This window comes from Pan paniscus, chromosome 11 (assembly GCF_029289425.2).
Source record: "Pan paniscus chromosome 11, NHGRI_mPanPan1-v2.0_pri, whole genome shotgun sequence".
Taxonomy (NCBI): domain Eukaryota; kingdom Metazoa; phylum Chordata; class Mammalia; order Primates; family Hominidae; genus Pan; species Pan paniscus.
In genome coordinates this window covers 108,958,345-108,973,825 of record NC_073260.2, presented here as the reverse complement: position 1 = coordinate 108,973,825, position 15,481 = coordinate 108,958,345, and the positions used below count along the sequence as shown (strand labels likewise).

Below are 15,481 nucleotides of genomic sequence, written 5' to 3'. Positions count from 1 at the left end.
GCTGATAAGCAACTTCAGCAAAGCCTCAGGATACAAAATCAGTGTGCAAAAATTGCAAGCATTCCTATACACCAATAACAGACAAACAGAGAGCCAAATCATGAGTGAACTCCCATTCACAATTGCTACAAACAGAATAAAATACCTAGGAATCAACTTACAAGGGATGTGAAGGACCTTTTCAAGGAGAACTACAAACCACTGCTCAAGGAAATAAGAGAGGACACAAACAAATGGAAAAATATTTCATGCTCATGGATAGGAAGAATCAGTATTGTGAAAATGGCCATACTGCCCAAAGTAATTTATAGATTGAGTGCTGTCCCCATCAAGCTACCACTGGCTTTCTTCACAGAACTGGAAAAAACTACTTTAAAGTTCATATGGAACCAAAAAAGAGCCCACATTGCCAAGACAATCCTAAGCAAAAAAGAACAAAGCTGGAGGTATCACGCTACCTGACTTCAAACTATACTACAAGAATACAGTAACCAAAACAACATGGTACTGATACCAAAACAGATATATAGACCAATGGAACAGAACAGAGCCCTCAGAAATAACACCAGACATCTACCACCATGTGATCTTTGACAAACCTGACAAAAACAAGCAATGGGGAAAGGATTCCCTATTTAATAAATGGTGTTGGGAAAACTGGCTAGCCATATGCAGAAAGCTGAAACTGGAACCCTTCCTTACACCTTACACAAAAATTAACTCAAGATGGATTAAAGACTTAAACGTAAGACCTAAAGCCATAAAAACCCTAGTAGAAAACCTAGGCAATACCATTCAGGACATAGGCATGGGGAAGGACTTCATAACTAAAACACCAAAAGCAATGGCAACAAAAGCCAAAGTAGACAAATGGGATCTAATTAAACTAAAGAGCTTCTGCACAGCAAAAGAAACTATCATCAGAATGAACAGGGAACCTACAGAATGGGAGAAAACTTTTGCAATCTATCCATCTGACAAAGGGCTAATATCCAGAATCTACAAAGAACTTAAACAAATTTACAAGAAAAAAACAATCTCATCAGAAAGTGGGCAAAGAATATGAACAGACACTTCTCAAAAGAAGACATTTATGCAACCAACAAACATACAAAAAAATGGTCATCATCACTGGTCATTAGAGAAATGCAAATCAAAACCACAATGAGTTGTCATCTCACACCAGTTAGAATGGCGTTCATTAAAATGTCAGGAAACAACAGATGCTGGAGAGGAGATGTGGAGAAATAGGAATGCTTTTACACTGTTGGTGGGAGTGTAAATTAGTTAAACTGTTGTGGAAGACAGTGTGGCGATTCCTCAAGGATCTAGAACTAGAAATACCATTTGACCCAGCCATCCCATTGCTGGGTATATACCCAAAGGATTATAAATCATGCTGCTATAAAGACACATGCACACGTATGTTTATTGTGGCACTGTTCACAATAGCAAAGACTTGGAACCAACCCAAATGGCCATCAATGATAGATTGGATAAAGAAAATATGGCACATATATACACCATGGAATACTATGCAGCCATAAAAAAGGATGAGTTCATGTCCTTTGCAGGGACATGGATGAAGCTGGAAACCATCATTCTCCACAAACTAACACAAGAACAGAAAACCAAACAGCGCATGTTCTCACTCATAAGTGGGAGTTGAACAATGAGAACACATGGACACAGGGAGGGTAACATCACACACTGGGGCCTGGCAGGAGGTGGGGGGCTGGGGGAGGGATAGCATCAGGAGAAATACTTAATGTAGATGATGGGTTGATGGGTACAGTAAACCACCATGGCACATGTATACCTATGTAACAAACCTGCACATTCTGCACATGTATCTCGGAACTTAAAGTATTAAAAAAAAAAAAAAAAAAAGAAAGAACCAAAAGTAGAACTACCATTTGATCCAGCATTCCCACTACTGGGTATCTTCCCAGAGGAAAAGAAGTCATTATATGAAAAAGACACATGCACACGCAGGTTTACAGCAGCACAATTCACAACTGCAAAAATATCGAACCAGCCTAGAAGCCCATCAACCAATGAGTGGATAAAGAAAATGTGGTATAGGCTGGGCACGGTGGCTCACGCCTGTAATCCCAGCACTTTGGGAGGCCGAGGAGGGCAGATCACCAGGTCAAGAGATTGAGACCATCCTGGCCAAGGTGGTGGAACCCCGTCTCTACTAAAAATACAAAAATTAGCTGGGTGTGGTGGTGCACGCCTGTAGTCCCAGCTACTTGGGAGGCTGAGGCAGAATAGCTTGAACCTGGGAGGCAGAGGTTGCAGTGAGCCAAGATCGCACCACTGCAGTCCAGTCTGGTGACAGCGAGACTCCATCTCAAAAAAAAAAAAAAAAAAAAAAAAAAAAAAAGAAAGAAAAAGAAAATGTGCTATATATACACCAAGGAATACTACTGAGCCATAAAAAGAATGAAATAGTGGCATATGCAGCAATCTGGATGGAGTTGGAGGCCATTATTCTAAGTGAAGTAACTCAGGAATAGAAAACCACTTATAAGTGGGAGCTAAGCTATGAGTATGCAAGGGCATAAGAATGATATAATGGACTTTGGGGACTCTGTGGAAAGGACGGGATGGGGGTGAGGGATGAAAGACTACACATTGGTTACAGCATACACTGCTTGGGTGATGAGTGCACCAGAATCTCAGAAATCACTACTAATGAACTTTTGCCTGCAACCGAACACCATCTGTTCCCCAAACTATTGAAATAAAAAATAAAATGTGAAAAAAATTGTCCTTGATTAAAAAAAAAAGTGTTTTGTTAACTTCATGGGGCTAAAGAAATGTTAAGATATAATTTTCTTTTTTTCTTTTTTGAGATGGAGTCTCCCTCTTTCGCCCAGGCTGGAGTGCAGTGGTGCGATATCGGCTCACTGCAACCTCCGCCTCCCGGGTTCAAGCAATTCTCTGCCTCAGCCTCCCGAGTGGCTGGGATTACAGGCGCCCACCACCACGCCCGGCTAATTTTCTTGTATTTTTAGTAGAGACGGGGTTTCACCATCTTGGCCAGGCGGATCTTGAACTCCTGACCTTGTGATCCACCCGCCTCGGCCTCCCAAAGTGCTGGGATTACAGGCGTGAGCCACCGTGCCCGGCATGTTAAGGTATAATTTTGTAACTGTTAAGATCCTTAGTTTTGCTCAGCTGTCTGGGGTTATTGACATTGGTCAGAAGTATTTTTGATTACGTAGAGAAGAAAAAGTAGTATCTTTTACTCACCCATGCAAGGTTTACAACTGACAACCCTCTAACAAAACACAGGTTAACAAGAGAAAACCATAACAAATTTATTTAACAAAGTTTTAGATGACATGGGAGCCTCCAGATATGAAGACTCAAAGAACCAGGGAAAACCGTATTTTTGTGTTAAGTCTGATGAAAGAAGTGGATAGTTGTGGAGAAATATGACTGGACAAAAGTATATGTTCCAATGTAATAAAGTGAGCGGGAAACCCAGCAAGCCTGTTTGTTCAGTAGCATTTCTTTCTTCCAGGTGATAGATCACCTGAGGGCCCCATGACCTACTTTCAGAGGTAGTAGGTCAGAGAGGCGACCTTTCTAGATTTTATATCTTGCTTTGGGGAGAAAGAAGGGTAGAAGACAGGAAGTCAGAGTAACCTTCCTTCTGAGGCCCTCCTGTGTTCTGCAAGTGAAAAATATTCAGCATACCAAGCCACCATAATTGGGGGTATTGTGTTCTGAGCCCCAGTAATTACCTTTGGTGTTTAATAATAGTTACACCACTACCTGGAATTTAGGAATATAAGAATTGGAAGGCACTAGATATGAAAGTTCATGACTTTCATTTAACTATGAGGAAAGTGAAGTACTGGAAAGATGGGAAGTTACTTGCTCAGAGTCAAACAATTTCAACAGACATTCTACAGAGTAAGATAGAGAGATGACTATTAATCAGAGGAAAAATGCGTAACCTCACTTATTGTCAGGGAAATGCAAATGAAAACCATAGTAGATGTTATTAAACACCTATCAGATGGCTCTAATTGAAAAGATTGTCAATACCAAATATTGGTGAGGATATAGAGCAACAGGGACTCATATTTTTTGTTAATGGGAGCGTAAAATGATACAGCCACTTTGGAAAACAACCTGGCCGTTTCTTTTAAAATAAACATGGATTTATCTTATGAGCCAGCGGTTTCACTCTTTATTATTTCTCCATGAGAAAGAAAAACTTTTGTCCAAAAAAGACTTGTAAAAGAATTTCATAGCAACTCCATTCATGGTGGTCCAAAGTTGGGGAAAAAGACATTCATTAACAAGAGAATGAAGAAACAATTTGTGTTATATAATGAAATGCTACTCAGCAATAAGAAGGAAGCAACCACTAACGTATGCGGTAACATGAATGAATCTCCAAAACGTGCTTAGTGAGAGAAACTTTACACTCAAGAGGACATCCTGTATGGTTCCATTAACATAAAGTTCTAGGATAGGAAAAACTAATCATTGGTGAAAAAAAATCTAAACAGTGTTGGCCTCTGCAGGGTGGGTTGGCAGTGGATTTGACTGGGAAAGAGTATGAGGGTACTTTTTGGGTTGAAGGAAATGTTCTGTATTTTGATAGGTGTTTGGGTTACATGAATGTATTTATTCATAAAATCTCTTTGAACATTGGCTCACACCTGTAATCCCAGCACTTTGGGAGGTGGAGGCAGGTGGATCGCTTGAACCCAGGAATTCAAGACCATCTTGACCAACATAGTGAAACCCCGTCTCTACTAAAAACAAAAACTAGCCAGGCATGGTGGTGTACGCCTGTAATTTCAGCTACGCAGGAGGCTGAGGCAGAAGGCTCACTTGAACCCAGGAGACAGAAGTTGCAGTGAGCTGAAATCGTACCACTGCACTGTAGCCTGGATGACAGAGTGAGACCCTGTCTCAAAAAAACAAAACGAAAAACTCCTTGAACAGTACACTAAAGATTTGTGCATTCTACTAGATGTACATTTTATCTGTTAAAAAAATAAAACTATATTACATTCTAATTAATGATATACATGCTGAACTATTTAGGAATGAAATGTCCTGATGTTCAACTTGCTTTGAAATGCATAAAATGTATGATGGACTGCTGGGTGGATAAATGAATGCATGCATTGAAGGATGGATGAATATCTGATAAAGCAAATATGGCAAAATGTTAACAATCCTAGAGTCCAGGTTGTAGATATATGGATGTTCACTGCACAATACTTTCAACTTTCTGTGTTTTTAAAATTTTTATAGTGAAATGTTGAGGGTAGTGTAAAAAGCCTAATGCAGTTATGAGATAATCCCATAACAATGGAGAGAACAGGGGGTGTGACAAGAGAGAAAATTTTGGAAGCTGGAAAGCAAATGGATGAGGAATAACTGAGTTAGAGAGACGTTAAAATCCTAAGTCAGGAGTGGGGAAAACCGAAAGAGAAATTCTTAGTCAAAAGGCTTATAAACTGGAAGCACCAGATACTATTGGAATTATGTATGGGAGTAGCAGTAGTGAGTAAAATAAGGAAGGTTAGATGAAAGCTGTTTGAGAGGCAGATAGGTCCTTAGATTTCCTTCCAAGAGCATGCTACTCTGGGATTACTTAAGAATTGCTAGTGGAAGTCAGGAGGTTTAATCCCTGGAGATGGCGAAATAGAGTCTTTTGACTGGCAAAACCAGGAAGATTCTGAATGCTGAATATTGAGGAGCCATTCCTTCCAGCTTCCCTTTAATTAATTAATTAATTATTTATTATTATTACTTTTAGAGACAGAGTATCACTTTGTTGCCCAGGCTGGAGGGCAGTGGTGTGGTCATAGCTCAGTGCAGCCTTGAACTCCTGGGCTTAAGCCATCCTCCCACCTCAGCCTCCTGAGTAGCTGGGACTATAGGTGTATGCCACCACACCTGACTAATTAAAAAAACTTTTTTTTTGTAGAGACTAGGTCTTGCCATGTTGACCAGGCTGGTGTCAAACCCTTGGCCACAATCAATCCTCCAAGCTTGGCCTCCCAAAATGCTGGGATTACATGTGTGAGCCACCATGCTCAGCCCCCAGCTTCCTTTATATATTGACTTCCCCAAAAGCTAACACCTGGATTTCTACACTCTATGCCGGATGTTGGAGGACTCTTTTGTGTATCACCTGACCAAGCTGATATAGTTTGGCTCTGTGTCCCCTCCCAAATCTCATCTTGTAGCTGTCATAATTCCCATGTGTTATGGGAGGGACCCAGTGGGAGATGATTGCATCATTGGGGTGGGTCTTTCCCATGCTATTCTTGTGATATGGGTCTCACGAGATCTGATGGTTTTAAAAATGGGAGTTTCTCTACACAAGCTCTCCTTTTGCCTGCTGCCATGCATGTAAGATATGACTTGCTTCTCCTTGCCTTCCGCCATGATTGTGAGGCTTCCCCAGCCATGTGAAACTGTAAGTCCAATAAACCTCTTTCTTTTGTGAATTGCCCAGTCTCAGGTATGTCTTTATCCAAAAAAACAGACTAATACAAAGCCAGGAGGAAGAACCTAATGATACTGATGTTGGAGGTTTCCCAATAAATGAGCCATCCAGATCCTTTTCCAGCGAAGACTAAAGTTGTTAACGTCCACCTTGAAGCTCAGATTCTAGGTGGTTGGTATATTAGTGTATAAACTGTATTACGTTTATAGTTTCTAACTTTTAATGAGAGTAGACAACCAAGAGTTACCAGATATATGAGGAAACCCTCTAAAATGGAGAGAAGAAATCAACTTAGAAGAAACAGAGGCTCTGCAGGGAGAACATTTAAAAGAAGTAGCATTAATTTCCTCAGATCTGAAAGAATATATTTCATCTATGAAGTAAGAACCAGGTGTTATAAAAGATGAAATCTATTAGAAATTAAAAATATGAGGCCAGGCGCGGTGGCTCACGCCTGTAATCCCAGCACTTTGGGAGGCCGAGGCGGGTGGATCACGAGGTCAGAAGTTCAAGACCAGCCTGACTGATATGGTGAAACCCTGTCTGTACTAAAAATACAAAAATTAGCCAGGCGTGATGGCAAGTGCCTGTAATCCCAGCTACTCGGGAGGCTGAGGCGGGAGAATCACTTGAACCTGGGCGGCAGAGGTTGCAGTGAGCCGAGATTGCGCCACTGTACTCCAGCCTGGGTGACAGAGTGAGACTCTGTCTCAAAGAAATTAAAAATATGGAAGCAGTGGGAAGAAGAGGCAAGAAGGACCCCCGGACTGACCAAAGCCCACATGCCATTGCATCCCTGCATCTGGTGCTACGTCTTAGCAGCATTACCACCATGCCCAAGAGAAAGCCTGAAGGGGATGCTACAGGAGATAAAGCCAAGCTACAGAGAAGATCTGCAAGGTTGTCTGCTAAACCTGCTCCTTCAAAGCCAGAGCGCAAGCCCAAAAAGCCTTCTTTGCCCCTGCAAAGAAAGGAGAAAAGGTACCCAAAGGGAAAAGCTGATGCTTACAAGGAGGGGAAGAATCCTGCAGGAAATGGAGATGCCAAAACAGACCAGGCACAGGAAGCTCAGGGTGCTGGAGATGCCAAGTGAAATGTGTGCATTTTTGATAACTGTGCACTTTTGGTGACTATACAGTTTGAAATATTTTTCAACCAAGTTTTATGAAGATGCAGACTTTTTTTTTTTTTTTTTTTTTTTTTATGAGACGGAGTCTCACTCTGTCACCCAGGCTGGAGTGCAGTGGCACGACCTCGGCTCACTGCAAGCTCCTCCTCCCGGGTTCACGTCATTCTCCTGCCTCAGCCTCCTGAGTAGCTGGGACTACAGGCGCCCGCCACCACGCCCGGCTAATTTTTTGTATTTTTTTTGGTAGAGACGGGGTTTCACCGTGTTAGCCAGGATGGTCTCGATGTCCTGACCTTTTGATCCGCCTGCCTCGGCCTCCCAAAGGGCTTGGATTACAGGCGTGAGCCACCGCACCCAGCCGTGTTTTTTTTTTAGAGCTATGTTGTTGCCCCACAGAAAACGTCGTTGTTTTTTGAGGAAGGGACATGTGTTACTACTAGAATGTCTCTGAAGTGGATTGATGGGGGGAAAACACCTTTCCCTTCTAGTTTTGAGAGACTTCTTCTTGGCTTCCAGGAGGAGAGATTCCCTGATATTGACACACATAGCCACCTTGGCACAAACACCTTGTGGTGTGGAAAAACAAATGTGTTTTTATGTCCTCTTCTCCCTTCCATCCTCAGCATAGACTTAACTCCCTTAAGCCCAGACATCTCTTGGGATTGACTCCCGGTAATTGGTTGCCAGTGTATCAGGCAATCTGGACTTTCCAATGACACCACTGAGATGGCACTCCTCAAAATAGCAGCCCTTCTGTTTCTAGATTGTAGATCTTTAGATAAATCCTGCCATTTTCATTTCACTTCCTAAAAGTCAGAGTCTGCTTGTGAAAAGTTGTTAAACAACATGTTAATGTGAAATGTCAACCCCCACTCTAAACTCCCTGTTGAGAACATCAAATGAGGACTTCATTGGGTTTATAGTGGCTTTCTGATTTTGGTAGTCCTTTGAAGAAGAGGGTTTGAAAGTTGTATACTGTTAATTGAAATACCTGCCTACAATACCATTATTGTTTGTGAAAAATATAATTAATAAAGTTGGATACAGTTTGGCTTGAAAAAATTAACAAATTAAAAATATGAAGGCAGAAATGAAAAATGTCCCTAGAAGCACTGGAAGATGAAGATGGAAGAAACCTCCCAGAAATTAGAATTAAAAAGACAGAGGTAGAAAAATAGGAGAGAAGAGATGAAAAAATTTGAGGACCAATTTGAATAATAGGGAATAGTGAAAGACCTAAGAGAGAAAACAGAAATGTATGATAAATCATCAATGAAAATAACTCAAGATAACATCTCAGAACTAAAAGACATGAATTACCAGATTGAAAGAGTCTATTGAATATTTACCGTTATGGAAAGAAGTAGACCTACTGCAGGCATAGCATTATGAAATTTCAGAAAAATAAAGACAGAGAAGATTCTAAAGCTTTCATGAGAAAAGAAAAATAGGTCAAATGCAAAGGATCAGGAGTCAAAATGGCCTCAAACTACTTTCCTGCAATGCTGGATGAGAGACCATGGAAGAATGTCTTCTGGAGATGGCAGCTGAATGGGAGGGGGACTTTTAATGTATTTCCTTTTGTACCTTTTATACCTTTGTATTTTGAACGTTTTGAATGTATGATTGATTCAAAATGCAAAGAAATATAATTTAGAAATACTGCTAATATAGCTGTGGCATCTTTTAACATGTGTTTTTATAAACATTTCCTCATTTTATCTTCACAAAAACTTAACTAGGGACTTTCTTATTCCTAGTGAGAATCAGAGAATCAGGGAGGTTTAATAAGTGGCAGGTGATGGAGCCAGACCTGGAAGCATTTCCTTCTTTTCTAGGTGCTGAAACAGAGCAGCAGTGTTAGTGTGTTGATAGGTGTTGGTTATTGTTGAGGTAATCGGGTAGGAGGTGAGTTGCACCTAAATCTGGCAAAGTAAATAGCTACAGTTCTAAGGGTTGGGGTAGTGGTTTCCAGCCTCAGCTTTGTGACCCTTGTGTAAGATGTGTTACAACTAGTTTGTTGTCAATAGTCAAATATAAAAATTTGTAATCTACTGTTTTTAAAAACTTGCCCTATATATCACAGTCTTAAAAATTGATTTTTTTCTTCTTTCTTTCTTTCTTTCTTTCTTTCTTTCTTTCTTTCTTTCTTTCTTTCTTTCTTTCTTTCTTCTTCTTTCTTTCTTTCTTTTTTCTTTCTTTCTTTCTCTCTTTCTTTTTCTTTCTTTTAAATCTGAGAGGAGGTCTCCCTATGTTGCTCAGGCTGGTCTTGAACTCTTAGGCTCAAGTGATCCTCCCGCCTCAGCCTCCAGAGTAGCTGGGATTACAGGTGTGTTCCACCACACTCAGCTGGTTTGTTTTCTTGAAGAGGACAAAAACCAGTAGAGTTGCAGCTGGTGCTAGAAGTGCACCTAAACTTGGATATGCCTTCAGAAATATGTCACACTGTTTCATAGCAAAATCATCATTGTCTGAAGGGGAAGAAGAGATTGAAAATTATAGAATAGATTGATTTAGAGACTGTGAGCTTTTCAAGAATTTACCGGAATGGAAAGGTTTTCAAGAGTTTACTGTAATGGAAAGGTTAAATGTTTTATCCTAAGATCATGCTGTAAATGATGTCAACTCCAATGCCTAGGTTTTGGGGCTCCTTGTTATTTAATTCATGGTTGTAAATGTACCTATTATTCTATTCTTAATAGCGCAGAATTCAGAACTTCAAGCAAAGACAAATGAGACTGAGAAAGCATTTCAGACTTTTCAGCAAAAATGGAAAGAAGAATGCAGAAGATTTGAACATGATTTGGAGGAAAGAGACAATATGATCCAAAATTGCAATCGAGAATATGATTTACTTATGAAAGAAAAAAGCAGACTAGAGAAAACTCTACAGGTGAAATAGTTTTTATAAAGGAATTTTCCGATATGTAATATTCACCGAGATGTGTTGTACATTACTTGAAGTTATCCTGGATTGCCTTCCTTCCTTTTGCCTTCTCCTTCCTTCCTCCCTCCCATTTTTTCTTTTTTAGGGGCATATTTGCTGGTCTCTTTTGGAGTATATTAATAGGTATACTTTTTGGGGTGAAAAACGGTTTGCGGTCGCTAATCAAAATGTTAAAAGCCAACAAAGCACTTATGTGGGCATATTGTAAGAAGCTAAGAATCTACAGCTCTTTTTGTCTAGCAATATGAACATTTGGAATTTTAGAAATATGGGCCCTGGATTTTGGTCTGAATATACAATAAATATAGAAAAATATTTGTATGTTTGATATGAGCTTCATTATCTATGTAGAGCATGTTCTGTATAAACATGATATGTAACATATTTAACTTCTAAAATTGTGAGCTATTTATTCCCTCATTTTTTGTTCCCTTTTTACTCCCTAAAGTAAAAGTGATATAAGGTTGAAGTTGCCAGTGACTTAAAAGGTAGATTTTGAGTTGTCTATATTTGCCATTTTGTTTGAAGTAACAGTTTAAATGAAAAAAAAAAAAAATTACATGACAAAGCCAGGTATGGTGGTGCAGGCCTGTAGTTCCAGCTAGTAGGGAGGTTGAGGTGGGAAGATCACTTGAGGCCAGGAGTTTGAGGCCACAGTATACCATGATTGGGCCTATGAATAGCCACTGTACTCCAGCCTGAGCAATATAGTGAGACCCTGTCTCCCCCCAAAAAAGCAAAAAAACAAAACAAAGAAAAAAAAAACGGTGATAAAAATCTTCTACCTTTACCATTGGTGTAAATGGCTTTTTTGAATTCTGGAAATGTGTCTTTACTAAAATTAATTACACAAAAGCATTTAAAAACTGTGAAAGTTATCGCACAGTCGTTCCCAGATGTTGTCATTGTCAGCAAATTTACTTCTGATTTCTTCCACATCAGTAGTCATAGTTTGTTTCTTTTGTTTACTACTGTATTCTTAGACCCTGGAACAGTAGCTGGCATGCAGAAGGGCTCCATTAGTGTGTGAATGGGGGAGGTTTCGGTGGTAGCTGATATTACAAGTCCTTGGATGGGCCTGTATAACCTTCCCCACATAAAATGTTTTGGAGTTATGTGGAGAGGAGGGTGATGGTGGCAGTATTTCTTCAGCCAGTCAGCTTGCACCTGAAGGTAGAAGATTTTGATCTGATCTCAATTAGCTACTTAGGAGAATTGTGGTTTGATTTTAGGCTCCTGGCTTTTTTTGTTTTTATTTTTATTTTTATTATTATTATACTTTAAGCTTTAGGGTACATGTGCACAATGTGCAGGTTAGTTACATATGTATACATGTGCCATGCTGGTGTGCTGCACCCATTAACTCGTCATTTAGCATTAGGTATATCTCCTAATGCTATCCCTCCCCACTCCCCCACCCCACAACAGTCCCCAGAGTGTGATGTTCCCCTTCACTAATCTGCACAGAGACCCTTGGGACAGTTTGGAGTTGAATCTGAGTCACTATTTAGCCCTTGGGGGAAAAAAAAGCCTCAAGGCTCTTTGTGAAAGCTTTCTTTCTATAAGTTAGGAGGGTAGTATTTGTTATACAGATCCATGCTACCATTATGTGGACATGAGAGGCTTTCTTTCTCTCACATGTAAACTATAGACTTTTTCTTCTGTTAATGGGAACTTAATTTTAAACCCTATAGTTAGAAAATTGGGCTTCTCAGCAAATTGCATTTTATGTTTTTAAGATACTAAACCAAATTAGATCTTGCAGTACACCTCAGAAAACCCAAAAGGAAAGCATTTTTTCAAGTATTGTTTATCTATAGAACTAGAAATTAAAGTCCATACTTAAATTTCTTGTTTTTTTGCTTTTCAAATTTTTAACATTCTAGAGTTTTCTTATCCTCATTTGTTGCACAGAATTCTTTTCTTTGCCCCTTTTTCCCTTTTGGAAATACATTGCTCGTGTCAAATTTATATATAAATTATCAGGGCTAATCCAAATGTTTTGGTCACAGGTAGAGATTTCCATATTAAATGGAATCTACTTTGTTTATATCTATCATATGATATCATATATTGATATTTTGTTCAAACCTCTGAAGTTAACATTTTTCAGAAAAATTGGGTCAAATATATCCCTATATAATAAACAGGTATATACAGCCTGTTGCTTATATATACATATTATATATAGGTAATAGGTAAATATATGCCTATATAAACAAGGTATAATCTGTTGTTTAAATAAACATAGTTTCTTACTCAGATCTACATTCTATTGATCAAATTATAGTTTTATTAATGATTTTAACATGAATTATGACGAGTTTTAACATCTATAGGTAAGGAGAGCCTCTTTGTACATTTAAACTGGGGATGAAGGAAGATAACTTTTATTGATCTAATAGTAAAGCAAGATTTTATTTATATAAAGGAAGCGTTGGAAAAACATCAACGGGAGAAGAATGAGATGGAGTCTCATATCAGGGAGACAGCATTGGAGGAGTTTAGATTACAAGAAGAACAATGGGAAGCAGAAAGAAGAGAATTACAATTTATAGTACAGGTATTTTAAAAATAATAATTCAGTTCCTTAAATATATATTTTTAATGCTTATGATATTCAAAATTACATTAGTGGGATAACTGACTCGCTCAAAGGGAAAATAATTTCTAGTTTTGATTCTGGAAGGCCACATTTCATTTGCTGTTACATGACAATAGGGCAACTGTTACCAACAGATACCATTAGTGTTTAGAGTTCAGTGATTTCCATTGCATACCTTATGTGATTTTTAAGAAGGATGTATATATATTTGGTATTTTATTTTTCCAATTTAAAATTTCAGACTAATAGCTGTTTTGAATAGGATAAAGAAATAGAATAATAGGATTCTGGATGTTAAAGAATCCTTACAAATCATATAGTGTAGTAATTTTTGAACTCTTTTTAAGAAGTACAAATTCTTAATTATCCTCTATTCCTCCACCCCTGAAATACGCAGAATCCCCGAGGCTTCTATAGTCCAATTTGAAAATTACTGATTACATCTAATCCCCTTTATACATGAGCAGATGGAGATTTGGAAGTTACTGACTTAGGTTATAGACTGAATGATTAATCTGGGAAAAGGCTGCAGGTCTCTGGATTCTCACTCCAGTGTACTTTGCATTTTTTCAGGAGATTATATGTATTTATTTTGAAGGAGAGGTAGGAGAAACTCAAACTAGTGTGTTATTGTGTGTTTTAAAGGAAATTTGTGAAGGTAATCCTCTTTAAGAAAAAAACCCATGAATCAACTAACTTAAAACTTCAAATACATTTTCAGCACATCTTCTAGTTATTTTGTGATAACACAATGTGTTTTATGTATTTTTTCGACACAGAATGACAAATTGAAATAACCTTTCTATAGATGTCAAAGATATGCATTTTTCACAAGAATGAAAAATATCCACATATAATACATTTTGGAGTAATTATGTCTCACAAACAACTTTGTAACACAGAAGTTGACCAAAAATATGCAGAGAATAGAAGCCACTTAATTTTTTTTTAAATTATACTTTGCAAGTTTTAGGGTACATGTGCACAGCGTGCAGGTTTGTTTCATATGTATACATGTGCCATGTTGGTGTGCTGCACCCATTAACTTGTCATTTATCATTAGGTATATATCCTAATGCTATCACTCCCCGCTCCCCCGACCCCACAACAGGCCCTGGTGTGTGATGTTCCCCTTCCTATGTCCATGTGTTCTCACTGTTCAATTCCCACCTATGAGTGAGAACATGCGGTGTTTGGTTTTTTCTCCTTGCGATAGTTTGCTGAGAATGATGGTTTCCAGCTTCATCCATGTCCCTACAGAGGACATGAACTTATCCCTTTTTATGGCTGCATAGTATTCCAAGGTGTATATGTGCTGCATTTTCTTAATCCAGTCTATCATTGTTGGACATTTGGGTTGGTTCCAAGTCTTTGCTATTGTGAATATTGCCTCAAGAAACATATGTGTGCATGTGTCTTTACAGCAACGTGATTTATAATCCTTTGGTATATACCCAGTAATGGGATGGCTGGGTCAAATGGTATTTCTAGTTCTAGATCCCTGAGGAATTGCCACACTGACTTCCACAATGATTGAGCTAGTTTACAGTCCCACCAACAGTGTAAAAGTGTTCCTATTTCTCCACATCCTCTCTAGCACCTGTTGTTTCCTGACTTTTTAATGATTGCCATTCTAACTGGTGTGAGATAGGTATCTCATTGTGGTTTTGATTTGCATTTCTCTGATGGCCAGTGATGATGAGCATTTTTTCATGTGTCTTTTGGCTGCAGAAATGTCTTCTTTTGAGAAGTGTCTGTTCATATCCTTCCCCCACTTGTTGATGGGGTTGTTTTTTTCCTGTAAATTTGTTTGAGTTCTTTGTAGATTCTGGATATTAGCCCTTTGTCAGATGAGTAGGTTGCAAAAATTTTCTCCCATTCTGTAGGTTGCCTGTTCACTCTGATGGTAGTTTCTTTTGCTGTGCAGGAGCTCTTTAGTTTAATTAGATCCCATTTGTCAATTTTGGCTTTTGTTGCCATTGCTTTTGGTGTTTTAGACATGAAGTCCTTGCCCATGCCTATGTCCTGAATGGTATTGCCTAGCTTTTCTTCTAGGGTTTTTATGGTTTCAGGTCTAACATTTAAGTCTTTAATCCATCTTGAATTAATTTTTGTGTAAGGTGTAAGGAAGGGATCCAGTTTCAGCTTTCTGCATATGGCTAGCCAGTTTTCCCAGCACCATTTATTAAATAGGGAATCCTTTCCCCATTTCTTGTTTTTGTCAGGTTTGTCAAAGATCAGATGGTTGTAGATGTGTGCTATTATTTCTGAGGGCTCTGTTCTGTTCCATTGGTCTATATCTCT

At 38.8% G+C, this 15,481-nt stretch overlaps 2 protein-coding genes across 11 annotated transcripts in view; both read left to right on the top strand.

The window, feature by feature from the left end:
- CCDC171 (coiled-coil domain containing 171) overlaps positions 1-15,481 on the top strand; it is a 446,519-nt gene that overhangs the window by 52,650 nt on the left and 378,388 nt on the right. For 8 of the 10 annotated variants that reach the window (XM_055092101.2, XM_055092103.2, XM_024930188.4 and 5 more), the window contains 2 exons: positions 10,328-10,518; positions 13,004-13,135. In XM_055092101.2, coding sequence (XP_054948076.1) covers positions 10,328-10,518; positions 13,004-13,135 — 323 coding nt within the window. Of the gene's footprint in view, positions 1-6,505; positions 6,668-10,327; positions 10,519-13,003; positions 13,136-15,481 lie in introns of those variants that run through there. The other 2 variants (XM_034967203.3, XM_055092102.2) reach the window with 2 other exon arrangements.
- On the top strand, positions 7,248-10,311 carry LOC100979059 (non-histone chromosomal protein HMG-17). The gene has a single exon (XM_003822616.4). The coding sequence runs from the start codon at positions 7,329-7,331 to the stop codon at positions 7,587-7,589; it is 261 nt and encodes an 86-aa protein (XP_003822664.1). The 5' UTR covers positions 7,248-7,328; the 3' UTR covers positions 7,590-10,311.

Bases quoted from the DNA above. Each gene is read 5' to 3' on its own strand.
- LOC100979059 (XM_003822616.4), top strand. From the start codon at position 7,329: ATGCCCAAGAGAAAGCCTGAAGGGGATGCTACAGGAGATAAAGCCAAG.